At 39.1% G+C, this 17,180-nt stretch overlaps 1 protein-coding gene across 2 annotated transcripts; it reads left to right on the plus strand.

Annotated features, from left to right (window-relative positions):
* The first annotated feature begins 8,723 nt into the window (after positions 1 to 8,723).
* Positions 8,724 to 15,746, plus strand: LOC122837534 (D(1) dopamine receptor-like). Of its 2 annotated transcripts, XM_044127942.1 has the most exons (3): positions 8,724 to 9,185; positions 12,036 to 12,100; positions 12,255 to 15,746. In XM_044127942.1, the coding sequence occupies exons 1-3, from the start codon at positions 9,130 to 9,132 to the stop codon at positions 13,475 to 13,477; spliced, it is 1,344 nt and encodes a 447-aa protein (XP_043983877.1). In that variant the 5' UTR covers positions 8,724 to 9,129; the 3' UTR covers positions 13,478 to 15,746. The 2 variants fall into 2 exon arrangements, with proteins under 2 accessions (XP_043983877.1, XP_043983879.1); XM_044127944.1 differs by lacking the exon at positions 12,036 to 12,100.
* Positions 15,747 to 17,180: the final 1,434 nt, after the last annotated feature.

Genomic DNA, 17,180 nt, shown 5'->3' on the forward strand with positions numbered 1-17,180 from the left:
GTTGTTTTTTTTTTTGAAAGATTTGTCTTAAATCGAGTAAGACAAATCTCTATTTGTCGTAAGAGTAGTCTTTAAAGTAGCTTGGATAGACTTTGGTTTCAGTCAGTGATTTGATCGTCAAGAGTCAAATCATGCAAGTGGTAAGGTTTGGTAGCAGGAAAACTGACAATATCAAAACTTGCAGAGCCGACACGCTATGGTTGTTTCCTTTTTGGGCTTTCAAAGATTCATTCTAGATTAGTCGTTCTTAGTTGTCACAGCTCTTTTGCTGTTACATAACACCGGGGACATCGGGTCAGAGAACAAAAATGGCTTGATGTGCATATTTCACTTAGCATAACATTTTCTTACTACGTCGAGGGATTAGACATGTCTAAATTCTGTAAATTTCCAAGAGACTCACTCAGTGGACCATGAGAGACTAGAACTAGATCATAACTATTTCTAGAAAAACGCTCTGCATGCTGATTTCCTGCATAAACCCCCAGTGCATATTCTTCATTGAACACTCCTACAAGTGTCCAAGAAAGGATTTTCCCCTTGACCTTTCTTTGGCTCACCAGTGGTGTTGCCCATTTTCTAGAAGCGTGGGGAAACTCCCACGATCTTTTATTTATTTTTTTTTTTTTACATCTTAATATAACTCATCTTTATCATCTATTACTAGTTACTCTCACAAGAGACAACACAGCTATATTTACATACACAAGCATGTCATTTGTTTCATAATGACATGCTTCATGTTTCATCTCTGACCCAATGTCCCCTGTGTTATGTAACAGAAAAAGAGCTACTAATCTAGAAAGAATCTTTGAAAGCCCAAAACGGAAATGACCATAGCGTATCGGCTCTGCAAGTTTTGATATTATCAGCTTTCCTGCTACCAAGATGGCATCTATTTTTATTCGCTGTTTAGAAACCCCATCTAAAATCCCCTCCCACCACACCTTTCTGATGGAAGAAAGATTTCAAACTTAAAGAGAATTTATTTTCTGCCTGGGAGAAGCCAGCGGATTGCCTTCGTCTTGTTCGCCCACATTACGAAGCAGTATGTGTACGGAAGTGATACAGCAGGTAGACAGGTCTCAAAGTTCCCTTCTGTGTCATTTGGTTTGACTCAGATGCTCCTATAGTTTTTCACATATGTCATATTCCAATGGTAATTGTGTAAAAAAGGATGCACTTCTTTCTATTAATGTAACTCAAAATTATTTGCCTTTAAAAATGTTATTGAACTAGTTATTGAATTTTTTTTTTTTAACAGTACAACCCTGGACAAACAAACACTAATAAAATGTAAAAGAAAGGAAATCTGTTCCATTATTTGTAACTGACTACTGTTCGGATAATTGACAACCAGGCTCTGGAAATGTAACTCGGTTTAACATTCAAAACTATGCCAAAAATAACAAAATAGATTTATCATTTGTCATGTCATGGATTCACTCATTCTCACAGTTTTACCCAAAACATTTTGAAGAAAATGCAACTTGGGAGGCTGAAATACATGGGCACAATGCAAGATGACACACTTTTTCCTGGCGTTCGCATAGCATTCAGTCCATGAGCACCATTTATTTTCTGCTGCGGGAATTGGCTGTACCTCTTTTGGCTGTAGCACGAGAAGAAATAAAGAATACTGCAAATGCTAGCTTCTGTGGTAGAGCTTAGACAGTTTCCACTCTGCGCATTAATGTTTATTAATTATTTGGTCTTTAAACCATTAACACAGGCAATGAGTATAGGGTCATTTTCTAGCTCAAGGATATCAAACTCCAGTCCCTGTACACCACTATCCTACACTTTTCAGATCCAACACACCAGAATAAAATGGTTGAATTACTTCTTTAATATGTACATAAGTTTTCTAGAGTCCTGCTGATGGCCTAATAATTTGATTATGCACTGGAGTTTGACCCCTTTGTTAGCAGTGCTACCTTGCAAGGCCTTTCTGCATAGAGTTTGCTTTTTGGTCTTTCAAAATTACCAGTAGGTCCAAGTGTGTGTGTTTGTGTATAGTTGGGCTCAAGCCCCCATGGAATCCTCCATAGAGTAACCAAATGTTGAAAATTGATGGATACAGTCATTCTGTCTCCTTTAACACAGTTACATAAGTTCCCGAGTTTATTATAAAACAGCTATAAAAAGCTGTCCCATACTTACTACAACTGTTCATGTGGTTTAGTTCAAAGCAATTAATTTCAACCTGCAGCGTTGCATCTTTGGAGACAAGTCCAACAGCAGCAGCAAGTCCAACCAGTAGTTTGGTAAAAAATAAAATAAAATAAAATAAAATAAAAACAAAATAAAAAAAGAAATACCTTAGTAATAATATTAACTTCAGTCATGTATTTCACTTCAAGTATTACCTTAATATGCAATGTCATGCTTTCTATATGACAAGAAATCACAGATGGAGGTATGATGTTTAATAAAGTTTAATTTACCGCTGGAAACACCGCCACAGGCAGCCGACACAACAGTAATACTTTAATTATCAATAATTCAAATTAAATGTTAAATACAACAGAGATTAATTTAATGTAAATCATTTCTGTTGCATTTATTTATAGTCTCATTTAATACTTTACAAAAATAAACAGGTTCAGGTCATTTTTAATTGTGCAGCATTCAATTGGCTCCCAGTGTCACTCACATCATTCTTATTTATCGTTTCTGATTAACGCACTTCCTGCTTGGCTAATGTCAAGGCCAGAACTGCATCAAAAATTTCTCTTCAGATGTGCAAACATTATGTGGAAGTCGATCAACGATGAATAAGATAATTATGCAAATAATTGTTCACACTCTTTGACAAGGTTTCCAGCAAAACTTTTGTCTTTCGCTGATACTGACCACACTCTCTCCACCCACACTCTGTAGTGGTGATTCTGTTTGATCCCTTCAGCAACTCAATTTTCTGTGCTTAATAATGACAGTTTTTGATTTTTTTCTCTTTTTTTTATTTTTTTTTTTTTTTTATAATTGTCAGTGCCGTTGAACTGAGATATCATCACAAGTTGATAATCATTTCAAAGTCAGCTTTGGGGTAGTGGTTGCTGTGGGTTTTTAGCTGAGCGAGTTGTATCTCAATCTGCGTCAACACATAGTAATTTCCTTTATCTGACAAACTTGCTGTGTTTGCAGTCACTCACACGGCAGCTCAACCCAGCCTTGGGCCTGTCATTAGTGTGGCGTTAAAGTGTCACTTTTATTGCTCTTACTGATAGGAGCTGCACCACGTTTAAATTTCCCCTGATGCCACTCAGTGTGAATGAATGAATTGTAATGAGCACGGTCTCAGATTGAGGTCATATGGCATGAGAGGTTATTTTTAACAACTCTTAGAGGAAAAGTTTCTAATAAAGTCATAAAGTCAGAATAAAATTCCTGTCCGATCACAACCCTATCTTAAAATAGCAACCCATCGACGAAACCTATCAAAGGACCTTCATATATTAATGTATTATATTAGGATTGTGTACAACAAATGCAGCTAAATTATTTGTGCATGCCTGTTGACTTTCACATGAGTAACTTGTTTCGGTGGTTTCCGGCTCTCCTCCAATCTTTCTGTTCTGTTTTTTTATTTTTTTTATTTATTATTATTAACATACTGATAACATGCAACTTGCATTCTCACCCATTTAAAAAAAAAAAAAAAAAGTGTGATTTGGTTTCCATTCGTGAAAAAAGTGACATCAGCTCAGACTTCCTTCTTGCTTCTTCTATATATAGCGTAAGGGCAGACTCAGATCATTTCGACGCTCACCCTTTATAGAACAGCAAAAAAAAAAAACACCAAAAAAAACTGTCGCGAAACAGAGAAAGGCATCACTGCAGAATGATGAAATACATATTTGTCTTGGTCCTGCTGCAGGTCTGCCACAGCGCTCCTTTAAATTTTACTCCAGACCCCAACCTGAACAATGAGATTATAACTGACCTAAAGGAACTCGATGGGAATGTCAGCAACATGGTAAGTACAAAAGATTATTAATGTTACATGGTGTTTCATTTACTACTTCACTAGTATGACTTTGCTTTAAACATTGTAGGTAATTAATTATTTATGTTATTTCTTTCTCCTCACATCTAAAGTCCATTCCTAATCCTGGAAAGTACATGCTCTGTCATCCTGTAAGTTTCCCATCTTTTCTGCATTTCGTTGCTTTTGCTAGTCAGAATGAAATTTTGTTGTCCTTACTTTCAGCACTTTTGATGCATGTCGTCTCATAAAGCCAATGTTTTGCTTCCTCTACAGTCCAAATGTGTGTATACCTTCAGCCAGAACCTGAGACATATTCTTAAGGAAATGAGAACGAACAGCACACTGGAGGCTATTATTGACAGACTTTTGACAAATTTGAAAAGTCTAGCAAAACATACACAGGTAAATGTCAAAAAGGAAGCCATTAAAAACACAATACTTCTTGGTAAATGTAGTCCCCAAAGCTGATATCCAAATTAATTCAACCTCTCTTTTTCCTCGTACAGAATGACAGCAATTGCACGATGACCACAGCAACAACAAGCAAGCCTAACCCTTTCAAAAAATACATAGACTTCATGAGGAAGCTAAACACCGGGAGATGAAGATACACCTCTGATTTCTGCTAGGCAGCTCAAGAGTTTTGGATATTTACTATTTATTAGTTGTTATTGTCTCTTTTTTTATTATTATTATTATTTATTCACGTCAGTTTTCCTGATGTATTTATTTCAAATTCGTATTTATTTGAGTTTGCAGGCAATAGTCAGATTTATGCAAACATTTGTAATTTCAACTGAATATTTCAGTCCAACAGAGATGTGACGCTGTTTTAAAAAAATAAATACATTTTCTACTTTCATAAAGCACGTCTTCTTTGGTTCGATTCATGTCGCCAGATTATAATCTTCTTACCTTTTACCTTCATTTATCAACTTTGTGGGTCTTTTAATTAATGACACACTCAAAAGAGTTAAAGTAACTTTAACTCTTTCGAGTTAATCATGGTTTAAATAGACGTGAGCTCAACAACAAAGATGCTCATTGTTTCTAACCGCCAGATTGGTCTAAAGGGTTATTCATTACACCCAATCAGCTTTCAAGTGTTTCAGTGTTTCAGGCTGGCATTTGCATTGAGGACCTAAGTCCTTACTGCAACATGTTAATCATTGATGGCATTTTAGGCTTGTTTAGCTTTGGTGATAGGCTAATTCCTTTGTGCGCCATGTGCACACAATAATAGTATTTTCCAGCATCCCATTAGGTCATTTTTTGAAACAAATATAAACCAACCAAGGGTCAAGAGATGAAGCTTTGTCATCCATCGCTGCTGTTTGTCTTTTGTGCATCCAATCGACGGGCGTACCAGAAAAGTACAAATACAAAGGTTCTGGCAGGAATCTTTGTATTTCCATCCATCCATCCATCCATCCATTTTCTGTTCACTGTCCCTAACGGGGTCAGGAGGGTTGCTGGTTCCAATTTCCAGCTACGTTCCGGGCAAGAGGCGGGGTCACCCTGGACAGGTCGCCAGTCTGTCGCAGGGCAATCTTTCTATTTGTATCTATGTAATTATTTTATCAAATAAACGCATTAAAGTCCCAGACATAATTTATTTTTTATAACAGTCTGCTAGACAAAGTACTGGGGGGTAGGATCATCCTTTTAGTGCTGTTTCAAACTCATAGTGGAACGTAGGCACAAAAAGTGTCTCTCTATGGGCGCCATATAAAAAACAATTGAGGAAGCTACTAACAGTCTATGAACTTGTTTTATGGCCCGGGTTTGTTTTGTTTTGGGTTCTTTTAAGCGAGAAAGAATCAAGGGATCAAAATGATAGGATCAGCGTGAATGAACTGCCTGCACACAGCATAAACTGAACTTGGACACTCTAAAACGGGACAGTTAAATCACAGCGTGGAAAAAAAACGTTGCAAGAATTTAAATAACGGGCCCTTTCTTGATGTAACGAAGCAATTTCTGCTGTCAGACTTGTTGGAACCAAAGCTGTTTGTGTTCCTATAAGAAAATGTGCATTTTACAGAAAACTAGACTGAGACTTTGGAAATTCAATTGTTAGGAATAACAAGCATGCACACATTTTCTCAATGTAAGCCCTCGAGAAAACTCGCAGATAGATCAGAACATTGTCTTACCTGTTCATCTTCAAGGCACCCAGAGCACAGATAGGAAATGTTTGTGAGACGACTGTACAAGATGCTGCAGCCCATACTTATACTGCAACAGAGGTTTGATAGGCCTTGTAGGTGATGGTAACGTTTGATAAGAAACTCATAGATCCACACCTTTTATTCAACCTGAGTGCAGAAGAAGAACTGAAAGTAGCAGAAAGCAACAGCTATCTGCGTTTGTCATCAAAGGAAAACAAGGCGCCTTTTTCACATGCAGACACAAAGACTACCCAAGCCTGCAACTATCCATAACAGAGACACACACACAAGTCAGTTATTATCATTAAGGCAATGAGAGACGTTCTGATCCATTCTCCTCTCAAACCTTTTCAGTTTTTGTCACATTACAGCCGCAAACTTCAATGTATTTCATTATTTGAAGTAGGTCATTTAGTAGGTCAAACCAGAACAAAGTGGAGAATAATTATCAAGTAGGTGGAGAATAGTTCTTAACATGTTTTACGAATGCAAATCTATTTCCGTCTTGTCCCTCAGAGGCAAAACTGTAGGACATGAACATGTTTCCATCTACATCAGTTGTCAAACTATTGCTATCTGTCTCTGCCTCAGTCTGAAAGGTTTTGCAGTTTTGTTGTTTCGTCAGGGTTGATTTTCCTTTTAACTCTGTCCCCGTGGAAAAACAGCATCTCCACACACAATACTGCCACCACCATGTTTCAGACTGCGGATTGTTAGGCATTTTGACTGTAGAGGAGAAAGTTCCGTTTCAGTCTCGTCTGACTAGAGCACATTCTTCTAAGTTGAAAAATTTTTACTGGGAATTATGACGGTGGTCTTTCTTCTTGCCACGTTCCCATGAAGCTCAGATTTATGGAGAGGCATGAATAGTTAGCCTGTCACTTTATTTCCATACATCTGAACAGGTGAACAGCTGTGTGTCGGTAAGTTTTCAGCTTTACAATTATTATTTTCTACATTCAGTCAGAATGTCCTGTTGCTCAGGAATACTGGAATATGTAAACATTCAACACCCTCAGTGAGGAAATCCTCGAGTTTGGTTGCTTTTAAGTAGTATCTGACTGTGTTTTTATAGAAAATACTTTCACTTCTAGCTACTTATATATGCAATATTGAACTACAATGTATTTGTTGGATGTATTTGTGTTTATGATTGTTTTATTACAAATGTTATGGCATTCAAAAGCGTGTGTTTATTACCACACATTTAAGTGAATGTTAAGATGAGAGGTTGGCCTTTAAGGTAATATCCATGTTTTGGTTTGTTTTGATATCAGTCTGCCAAGAGGCTAGGGAAGAAATTTAGCTTTTAGCTAGACACCAGTATATTTTCATGTGAACATCCATTAATATGCAGTGTCCCAGTATATAAGGAAATATTTAGCAATTTTAAATGATACATTTAAACCAGGCTGTGCTGGTGTTTAAAATGCTGTTTGTTCACTGTTATCTATTAAATTAACTATTTAGTAATTAGCTTATCTCTGAAGGCAGTGTCATTAGCTATACACACTAATTACACCAAGGTTTCTGGTTGTAACATGACAAATTGCGGGAAAGTTCAAAGCACACGGGTGACTTTTGCCAGGTGTTATGTATCTAGTGAAAGAAAGAAAAAAGAAAAAAAAAACACCAACTGTGGAGCATTTCTGTGTGGTGTGAAAGTTAGAATCAGTAACACAGAGGCAGCTGCACCTTTGAACACAGAAAAGCAGCAGCGCTCTAAAATATAGGGCGCCATTGCATTTCAACTCTGAGACCTTTCTGCTCTCAGCCCCGCCCGGTCTGCTGTGTTTTTCATGTCCCTGCAGCCAAGCAGCACTCAGAAAACAGTCCCAGTGAATTACTGTGATGGACCAAAGGGACAAACTCCTGCAAAGAGATGCAGGAAGGAGTGTTTTTTTTCTTTCTCTTTTTTTTTTTTTTAAAACGACCGCACCACCCAAAACCACCAATGCACCTTGTTGAATATTCATGACTTGAAACAGTCATCAGTCATTTCAGTTTAAGATTATTAAAGATTGGTAAAATGGTTAGCTGCGTTCCACAAATCAGCGATGTGTCATTGCCCATCTAGCAGAGGGCATATTTGTGGAGGAAATGGGTTAATGCTGTTCCACTTCCTCCTGTCAGAAATATTCACATCAGCGCAAGGTGACGGCTGACATGTCATGACGGGTTTTTGCATCCCTCTGCTTCTTTCATGCGGCACATCAGGGAACCACAGTGCAGCAGCGCTAGAGACACCAGGCTGAGCATGATTACGTTTGGAGTGATACAGATTATTTATTTATTTATTTATTTATTTTTACAAGCTCTACATGATTTGTCACTCAGATGACCTCTGTACATGACGAGTCTGGCAGTAAACCTGTCTGACTTAAATTGTGACTGAAAGGGGCGCTGCTGTGTACTAATTAGCTTGCTCCGCTAGGTGGAGTTATTGAGCCGATTTTGAACCTGAAGCTTGACCCTTGTCCTGGTTTTATCACCTGTCTTTGTTTCATTAAGCTCCACCAAAGCGCAGCCCGAACCGCGTCAGTTGACAAGAAAAACGCAGCTTGATTATGATGGCTTTAGCAGCCATCAGAACTGCTATTGACCTATTGACAGGTAGGACCCGCGAGGAAATTACCTGTCGCAGAGAGACTGCTCGGGCAAATGCCACAGTCGTGCTTTTCCTTCCTACAGTGAGCAGGCAGCGCTTTTTACTGAATGGGAGCATCATGTGAAACTTGAGGCGTCTGGCGTAAGGATTTCTGTTTGGACGCCGCACGTACTCTGGCTGCAGCAGGACGCAGCGAAAGGGACATTTCATTCCTGTGGTGTCTGTCTTCAGTGTAGGGTTTTTTGTTTTGTTTGTTTGTTTGTGTGTGTGTGATTGCGTTTTGCTTTGAATCAGCACATAGAGTGATGTGTACATGGAGGACATAATTCGGGACGTTGTTTGGTTTATATTGGTGAGATATGGAGACCGGACGCGCTCTGGATGGACGCTGCGCGGTGAAGTTTGCGTGGAAGCGGTGAGACAGACATTTGTTTTTATGGGTCATGTAAAAAGCGCTAGCATCCGTGTGAGGAGATCAGTCAGTAAATTAGAATGGAAAGCAGCGAGAGGATGATATTACTCTTTATGAGAGGCATGTTTGAAAAAGCAGGAACAATCTGTTTTAAATCGGAGAGATAAGAAATTTAAAAAATATATATAGTAAAAAAAATACTTTTATTAAAAAAGAATAATCCAACATTAATGCACATTTTTGTTTTCATTGGTTCGTTTATTTAAATTGTTTATCTGCGAAACAGTTTGTAAGTTCAGCTTGTAAAGTGATTATCTGTTGACCAGATTAATTTCCATAAGGGGTCAGATAAATAACTATGATGTTGTTGAGTGTCAGGATCCCCAGCCAACATGTGTATGTGGGCCCCATGAGGATTTCTGCATGGGCTGAATGGGTCATAAGACGGCCTTGACCCACTGTGGGCTTCTTACATTCAGTTAACCCAAAAATGATTCATACCGTTGGTAAACTTATATTTAAAAATATTTTAATTCAACCAAGAAAGTTGTTACTGATAAGACATGAGACCGAAATCTTAAGAGAATAAAAGTGTTACCTTACAACCTAGGCTGTAATTTGGTTCACTTACCTTTACTCTATTAAAAATATGAACCAATGCACAATGTCCCTTCTCAACAAATAGAATAAAAATGAATGAAGTGTAAAAGATAACCAGTTTTGTATAAAAATATTTTCTGTTTTTATTTACATTGTATTTTAAATGATGTATAGCCTTTTCTGTAATTAGTCGGTAAATCTTTCCTGGCATTAAACCTTTCTTAAAATTGCTGACCAACTTTCCTCAAAGCTTCAGTATGTCACTTTTTATTAAAATATGTTTTTTTTATTTGCTTTGCAAAACTGCCACTATAGAAAGACTGCAAAAAAAAAAAAAAAAAAAAGAAAGAAATCAAGCTCCTCTGCCTCCTCTCTGTGGTCCTACTGCCATGTGCAGAAATATACAGCTCAGAAACAACCAATCAGAGCCAGGACGAGTGTCTTAGCAGTGTCAGTCACCCTTGTGTACGCGTTGCTCAATGTGCCAATGGTGGAGATACAACTTATTGTTCCAGGAAAACTGTTTATCCGCCATCATCGGTGGCCATGCTAACAATCAAGTGCATTCGTGACAGACTGCTGGAGCGGGAGAGGGAGTGAGCAGCATGAACAGAAGGATGATTGACAAAGCTAAGACCTTCTTTATAGGTCTCATTGGTCGTTTCTTACTGAGCGGTGTATTTCTGCAGATGGCAGTTGGACTACAGGGAGGAGGATGAGGGCCCTGATCATTAGCCTCATATTAACTTGTTTTGACAGTTTTAACAAATATGCATAAAAATGTTATATTTTTTAGTAGAAGTTACTAACTGTACCTTTAATGTTTAGAGGCGTGTTTATAGAAATTCTGCACCATTCTTCCAGAAGAAGACTTTTTTTTGTTAGAATGCAATTTTATTTTATTTTTTTTTTCAGGTCAGACGCTGAATTTGAACCGGAAGGTTGTCACTGTTACACTTTTCTGTAATATTACTCTTGTAGTGGTGTGAATTAGACCACTACAAGATCCACTCTAATTCACACCAAACATATTTCATCTGGTTAAGTCCAGTGCTTTGTGAAGGCCAGCCAGGTTCTTCCATGTCAAACTTGTTCATCCATGTCTTTATGGGCCTTGCCTCGCGCATTGGTGTGCATTCATGTTGAAACAGATAGGGGCCGTCCAACAGCTGTTCCCACTAAGGTGGGCGCATGAAAAATGTCCAAAATGTATTTCCTGAAGTCATAGGAGTTACTGCTAGAGAAATTCATATATCGAGGATGATTGCCGAATGCACTGCAAATTCATGATTATCACGAAATTGCGATCTCAAAAATTTGTTTGGGCAGCAGTAAACATCGGCTAAATCAACAATTACCATGCACTCAGACTACCCATGTCAGCAATAAATGAGGTAATTCTTGTTTAACAAGAAATATATCATAAGTGCACTTGGTTTTTTTTAAATTAAGTGATAGAAAGCTACAACAAAACAGCCGATGTGGCCAGTTTCAACTTTTTAATAGAACGGTAGAGGCGGAGATTAGAAATTTGATTCTTCTTTTGTTGTTGTTGTTTGTTCGTCCCTTGAAGCTACATTTTTTTTTTTTTTTGTCTTGAGCTAATCTGAAGATCTCATAATATTTGAATACCTGTAGCTGTTGATTCAGCAGTAAGTCAATGAACTCTGCACACGACACACTGAAGCATCCCGTGAACTTATACTGTTGAATTTTTATGGGGCCTACCAGTTTGAGGCTCAGCTGCTGTCATTTCCACCCATTTTTTTACTTTGTTAAAATTGCACAAGCAGTAAAAGAAATTTCATAACTGGATTTATTGCACGTCATGCTCTCAAGGTGTCACACTGGATTTCACTGAGCTTCTGAGCAACTTTACATCTGACTTCAGTAAATGAAGGCAGAGTTTAGCTGCATGATATTAGGAAATAGGATTAGGCTGATATTGCTTCCATCCCTCTGCAATTTGACCGTCATTTGTTAGTTGTGGGCATATATTACAGTGAGACGCCATCCAATGCTTAAAATGTCTGATTCACATGCAAAGCGAGTGCTAATGACAACTGGAAACAACAACAAACGAATACTGCATTCTGGACAGTCCTTTGTGAGGTCCATGTATTATTAAAACACATTTGTCAATTTCTTTTCGTACCATGAATCTCTCATTGATGCACACAAGGTGCTAACTTACACATTCAGATGGCAGCGATTACCTTCAAAATAGATTTTTTTTTGTTTTTTCTTTTACAGCAATTTCCTAGCAGCCACTGAATCCAGTCTGGGATATCTAAATGGAAGAATGTTGCCTGTGGGATGTAAGATACCATCTGCAGTTCAAATGAAGTGTAGTCTAGTTTACAGAATCAGGGGCCAGAAGTCTGTTCCAGATCGCATTTGCCTCAAACATCTCATCTTTCATATTGCGGCAATGACAATAATGGAGATTTGCTTTCTTTTTTTTGCTTGCAGGGTCGACAACAGAGATCTTGTGCTATTTATCCCAGAGCAGATGTAGCAGGACTCTTCAGTATGACATAGACCTCAGTCCCCCCGCCCCCGCCTACACATCTTCAGGGATGGATCTCGTCAACTTCACGACTGTCATCGACAATGGCTTCTTAGACGAGATGCCATCCAGCCGCGTGCTGACCGGCTGCTTCCTCTCGCTGCTCATCCTCACCACGCTGCTGGGGAACACACTGGTTTGTGCTGCCGTCACCAAGTTTCGTCACCTGCGCTCCAAAGTCACCAACTTCTTCGTGATCTCGTTGGCCGTGAGCGACCTCTTGGTGGCCATCTTGGTGATGCCGTGGAAGGCGGTGACGGAGATCGCAGGCTTCTGGCCGTTTGGCTCCTTCTGCGACACCTGGGTGGCTTTTGACATCATGTGCTCGACCGCGTCCATTTTGAACCTTTGTGTGATAAGCCTGGACCGCTACTGGGCCATCTCCAGCCCCTTTCGCTACGAGAGGAAGATGACACCCAAAGTGGCCTACGTTATGATCAGCGTGGCCTGGACGTTATCTGTCCTCATTTCTTTTATCCCTGTGCAGCTCAACTGGCACAAAGCCCAGGGTAAACCTTACAAGCCGCTCACTGAGGCTTTAGTGTCACTGGGATCAAACACTACATCCCTCCGCACTTCTGAAAATTGTGACTCCAGCCTGAACAGGACCTACGCCATCTCCACCTCACTCATAAGCTTCTATATCCCCGTTGCCATCATGGTTGCCACATACACACAGATTTACCGCATTGCTCACAGACAAATCAGAAGGATCTCTGCCCTGGAGCGTGCTGCAGAGAGTGCCAAGAACAGACACAACAGTGTGGGCCGAGGGTCCAGCATCGCGGAGTCCGAGAGCTCTTTCAAAATGACGTTCAAGAGGGAGACAAAAGTGCTGAAGACACTGTCGGTGATAATGGGGGTGTTTGTGTGCTGCTGGCTGCCATTTTTCATCCTGAACTGCATGGTACCCTTCTGTGAGCAGTCAAGCGGAGAGGCCTTCACTTGCATAAGTCCTACCACCTTTGACGTATTTGTGTGGTTCGGCTGGGCTAACTCCTCCCTCAACCCCATCATCTATGCCTTCAATGCCGATTTCCGCAAGGCCTTCTCCATCCTGCTGGGCTGCCACAGACTGTATCCAGGAGGCCACAACGTAGAGACGGCCAGTCTAAATAAGAAGTGACTCATGACTCTCCCTCACTGACTCATCCCTTTATTCTAGGAGTCCAGGAGCTTAATGTGCATCCGGACTGGCTGAGAAGAGGACGCTGCTGTCTGCACTTCTGAGCTAACGCTTCGTGTGACTGAATGGTACAGTGACACTGTGTGCACATGTTTGCATCGGGTGAGTGTGACCCTGCTGTGTTTTCTGTGGCTGTTACACAACCTTCCGAAGTGAGAATCGTGTCTGGAAGCAGAGTGGATTTTGGGATTGAGATTAAGATGGTGCTGGTTGTGCCAGGGGTCTGAGCGTGTACCGATTCTGACATGGCTCCAGGACGGATAATCCACAGAATCGGGCAGCATGCACTGTGTCAGACACTGCTGTCCTCCTTGACATCGCACTCTACAGTACACGGCGTCAAGGCATCCTCCGCTGAATAAAGCGCAATTGCTGCACAACTCGTGCACTTTACCAAATCACATGACAGCTCACAGATCTACTGTTACACAAGATTAAAATTGTCTGCAAAGAGTGAGGTCATGCATCTAACCAAATCACGTTTGGTGTAGGTGCAGGAACACAACACACCCAAAAGTGACTTAATATTACAGACAGAATGCAAAACAGAGTGGATGAGATGCATTTATGATTTCTGTGACGGCTCTTTAAAGGGAAACTGTGGTCCTAATTTCTTTTGAAAGTTACATTAAGTTGTGATGATGTACTCTAGGCTAGTAGGACCTTCCTTTACCTCGGCCAGTTGTTGGATTGTTATAAATAGATATCATATTAATTCATAACATGTTAAAGCTTGAAGTGAACGTGAACCAAAAATGGCCTTGTGGCTGGACAATTTCTAACTTAATCAATCAGTCTTTTTCAAATCGGTGATACTACATACCAGCACTTGAAGGTCTCTGTACTGATAACACTCTTCAAAGTAGAAACTACTACTGTAGGAAATAGAGTCAAGACTAACTCCAATTTGTCTGTTTTCTCTATTAGTACGATGTTTAAAACTACTGAAAATTTTGCTTTCCCAAATCTGAGATTTATCTGTTTTATGTGAGCAGAACTTTGTCTATTATCAGAAAAGCTGAACAATGTCCTACAAAATTGCTGTTTTATAATTTGTCTGTTTCTGCATCTGTCTTTCATGCTGGAATTAGAAATGTTGGCCGGCTTGGACAAATCTCAGACGGGTAGCCTCTTCCTGTGACGTTGTTTTGCTGCTACTAGTACTGATGAGAGACACAAGCTGGATGGAATAATGGATTGAAACTTTTCAAGATTACCTCAGATCATCTCTAAATGATTGAAACTTTGACAAAATTGGATGTTAAACAGACCAGTAAGCCTAAGAACACATCCAAACTGGTTTTGGAATGGATGAAACAGATCTAGCAATCTTCTGGTCTTCCAAAGACCCAGAGCTAAGAGTAAGAATATTCATGCCAGAAAGTCAACATATTAAAATGAACTCTACCAAAACGAGTGGATTAGAAAAAAAAGAAGAAATGTGTGCTTATTTGGTTTAACTATTCCTCCCTCTCAAAAATTATACATTTACAAATTGTAAAAATGAGCATGTCTCTATTTGTAAAAGGGAATAAAAAGCATGGAATTAGGAGAAAGATTTTCTGTCTGACATCTAAAATCATGCCTTGTAGTTCAAAATATGACTTTAAATTCTGTACATTTGCAAACTGAGTGTTAATGGATTCGGAGTTGCACATTGAAACCGGTTTTAATGTATTATGCAGTGTTGGTTGTTTTCTAGCTTTACTTTTCGGTTTAGATTTGGAAGGAGTTCATTCTAGTCCTGTAACAAAGATAAAGACGTTTCACATTTCTCCCAAGTGTCTCTTTGCATTAGAGCCCAAGCAGATGTTTAGTGAATTTGTTGATTTTTCATCAGATCCACTGTGTCGTGTGTTTTTTGACTGTTCTGCTTTGAACCCTTTACATCAAAAGCCCTGGGGCTAACTTCACATCAGCGCGCGAGGAATAAAACCTAATGGGATCAGCTGTGTTTCATATCTACCATCTCATATAATTCTGGTGTTCTTGTGTCTGTTGAATCTGGCGATGTATTGCCATCATTAGCAAAGTGAAGTGCCCCATCTGGTCCTGTGAACAGCTGGCAATAATAAAGCGGTGCAACTACTGTGGCACCTCTGGATCTGTTGGCTGTGTGTGATTTTATTGTTCCATTAATACTTCACTCACATTTTAAAAAAATATATGACGGCTAAGCCTGGATTTTAGACTGTGGACGGTCCCTTCTCCTTGTTTATCTACTGTGCTGGAAAAAGGAAGTGAAGGCGACAATAAAGCTGTGGATAAACAGTGTGTTGTTATTTATTCACATCCTTGACAGAGGAAATTAAATGGCATACCTGAAGTACGAAGGCAGAGGGGAGCAGTGACATTTCGTTGTAAAGATTTTTTTGTTGTTGTTTTAGGAAGAATTATTCTTGCGCTCTCCTTTTGTCATGAGCTAAATTACCTTTATAATCAATTTAAGGGGTTACAGTAGCTAGCAAAGTATCTGTGGTTTTTAAAACTTTTTCACACTTTTGTCACATTAAGACCACAAACTTTAATGGATTTTACTAGGAATTTCAAGATAGACAAACAAAAAGTTGTGGATTTTGTGACGCAGCTAAAAAAAAAAAAGGACATTCATATTTTTCAAATGTTTTAAAAAGGACAAATCTTGAAAGGGAGTTTCAACCATAATTTTACATACATAAGAAAACAACAACAACAACAACACTTAGACCTTTTTCCTTACTGTCTAAAATGAAATCATATCCAGCCAGTTTAACGCTATGAAGCTGAAAATTACCAAGTACCGACCTGAATGAGACCACTGTTAATGTTAATTCAATATTTGGAAGCGTGCTCGACCTGAACCGAACGGCTTTGTTCACTTCCACCACTACCATAGTTAAACTACAGGCAAACTACAATTCTAAAACAACTTGAAAATTGACGTCATAACTTCTTCTGTTCGCTGATTGGCCCAGTAGAAATTCTACCGGAGCAATCCAAGTCAATGGAGGAACTACGCAGAAGGTTGTGGCCAGGCTAAATTAGACTAAACTTATCTTGTTCTAGGATTCCAATGGTTCTTCCAAAGCTGTCATTGTAACTTTTAATTTGTGTTTCACCCTTTGCAGTTTTAAATAATGGGTTCTTGCCTCACTTTGCATATTTTTTAGTTGAAAAGGCCTTTGAAAACAATGGATCATCTTCCTTTGCAATTATACACCATTATATATTGGTTCATCACATCAGAAAAATATCAAAGAAATACATTGAAGTGTGTAGTTGTAATGTAATAAAAAATATAATGTGTATAAATACTCTTGCAAGACACTACATGTGTGTCAAATTGTAGGATTTTACATCCACAAGAGTCAAAATCTGATTAATTATAAAAGTAAAACTTGTTATTTTGTCAAATAATCATCACTGCATTAAAAAACAACTCCAAAGTAATCTCAGTTCAAAAAAGATGTACATTGTTTTTATCGAGTGAGGCTAATCCTCGTCGTTAGGATATAAGAAGCGTGTCAACAGCGCTTTCCCTCACACGCTACTGCGCCAGCACAGTTGTGCTTTAAAGTCAGCAGGACTCGGACTGTCCTTGCCTCTGAAATCTCCTCAAGCATGCCACGGGAAGGGAAGAGCAATTAATTTGACTGACATCACT

The sequence above is a fragment of the Gambusia affinis genome, linkage group LG09 (genome assembly GCF_019740435.1).
Source record: "Gambusia affinis linkage group LG09, SWU_Gaff_1.0, whole genome shotgun sequence".
NCBI classification, from domain to species: Eukaryota; Metazoa; Chordata; class Actinopteri; order Cyprinodontiformes; family Poeciliidae; genus Gambusia; species Gambusia affinis.

What these genes read in the sequence shown, in the direction of transcription:
- LOC122837534 (XM_044127942.1), top strand. Translation starts at nt 9,130, where the DNA reads ATGGAGACCGGACGCGCTCTGGATGGACGCTGCGCGGTGAAGTTTGCG. An exon ending in GTGAAGTTTGCGTGGAAGCG is followed by an intron (nt 9,186 to 12,035) that starts GTGAGACAGACA and finishes TTTCTTTTACAG; the next exon opens with CAATTTCCTAGCAGCCACTG. An exon ending in AAGAATGTTGCCTGTGGGAT is followed by an intron (nt 12,101 to 12,254) that starts GTAAGATACCAT and finishes TTTTGCTTGCAG; the next exon opens with GGTCGACAACAGAGATCTTG.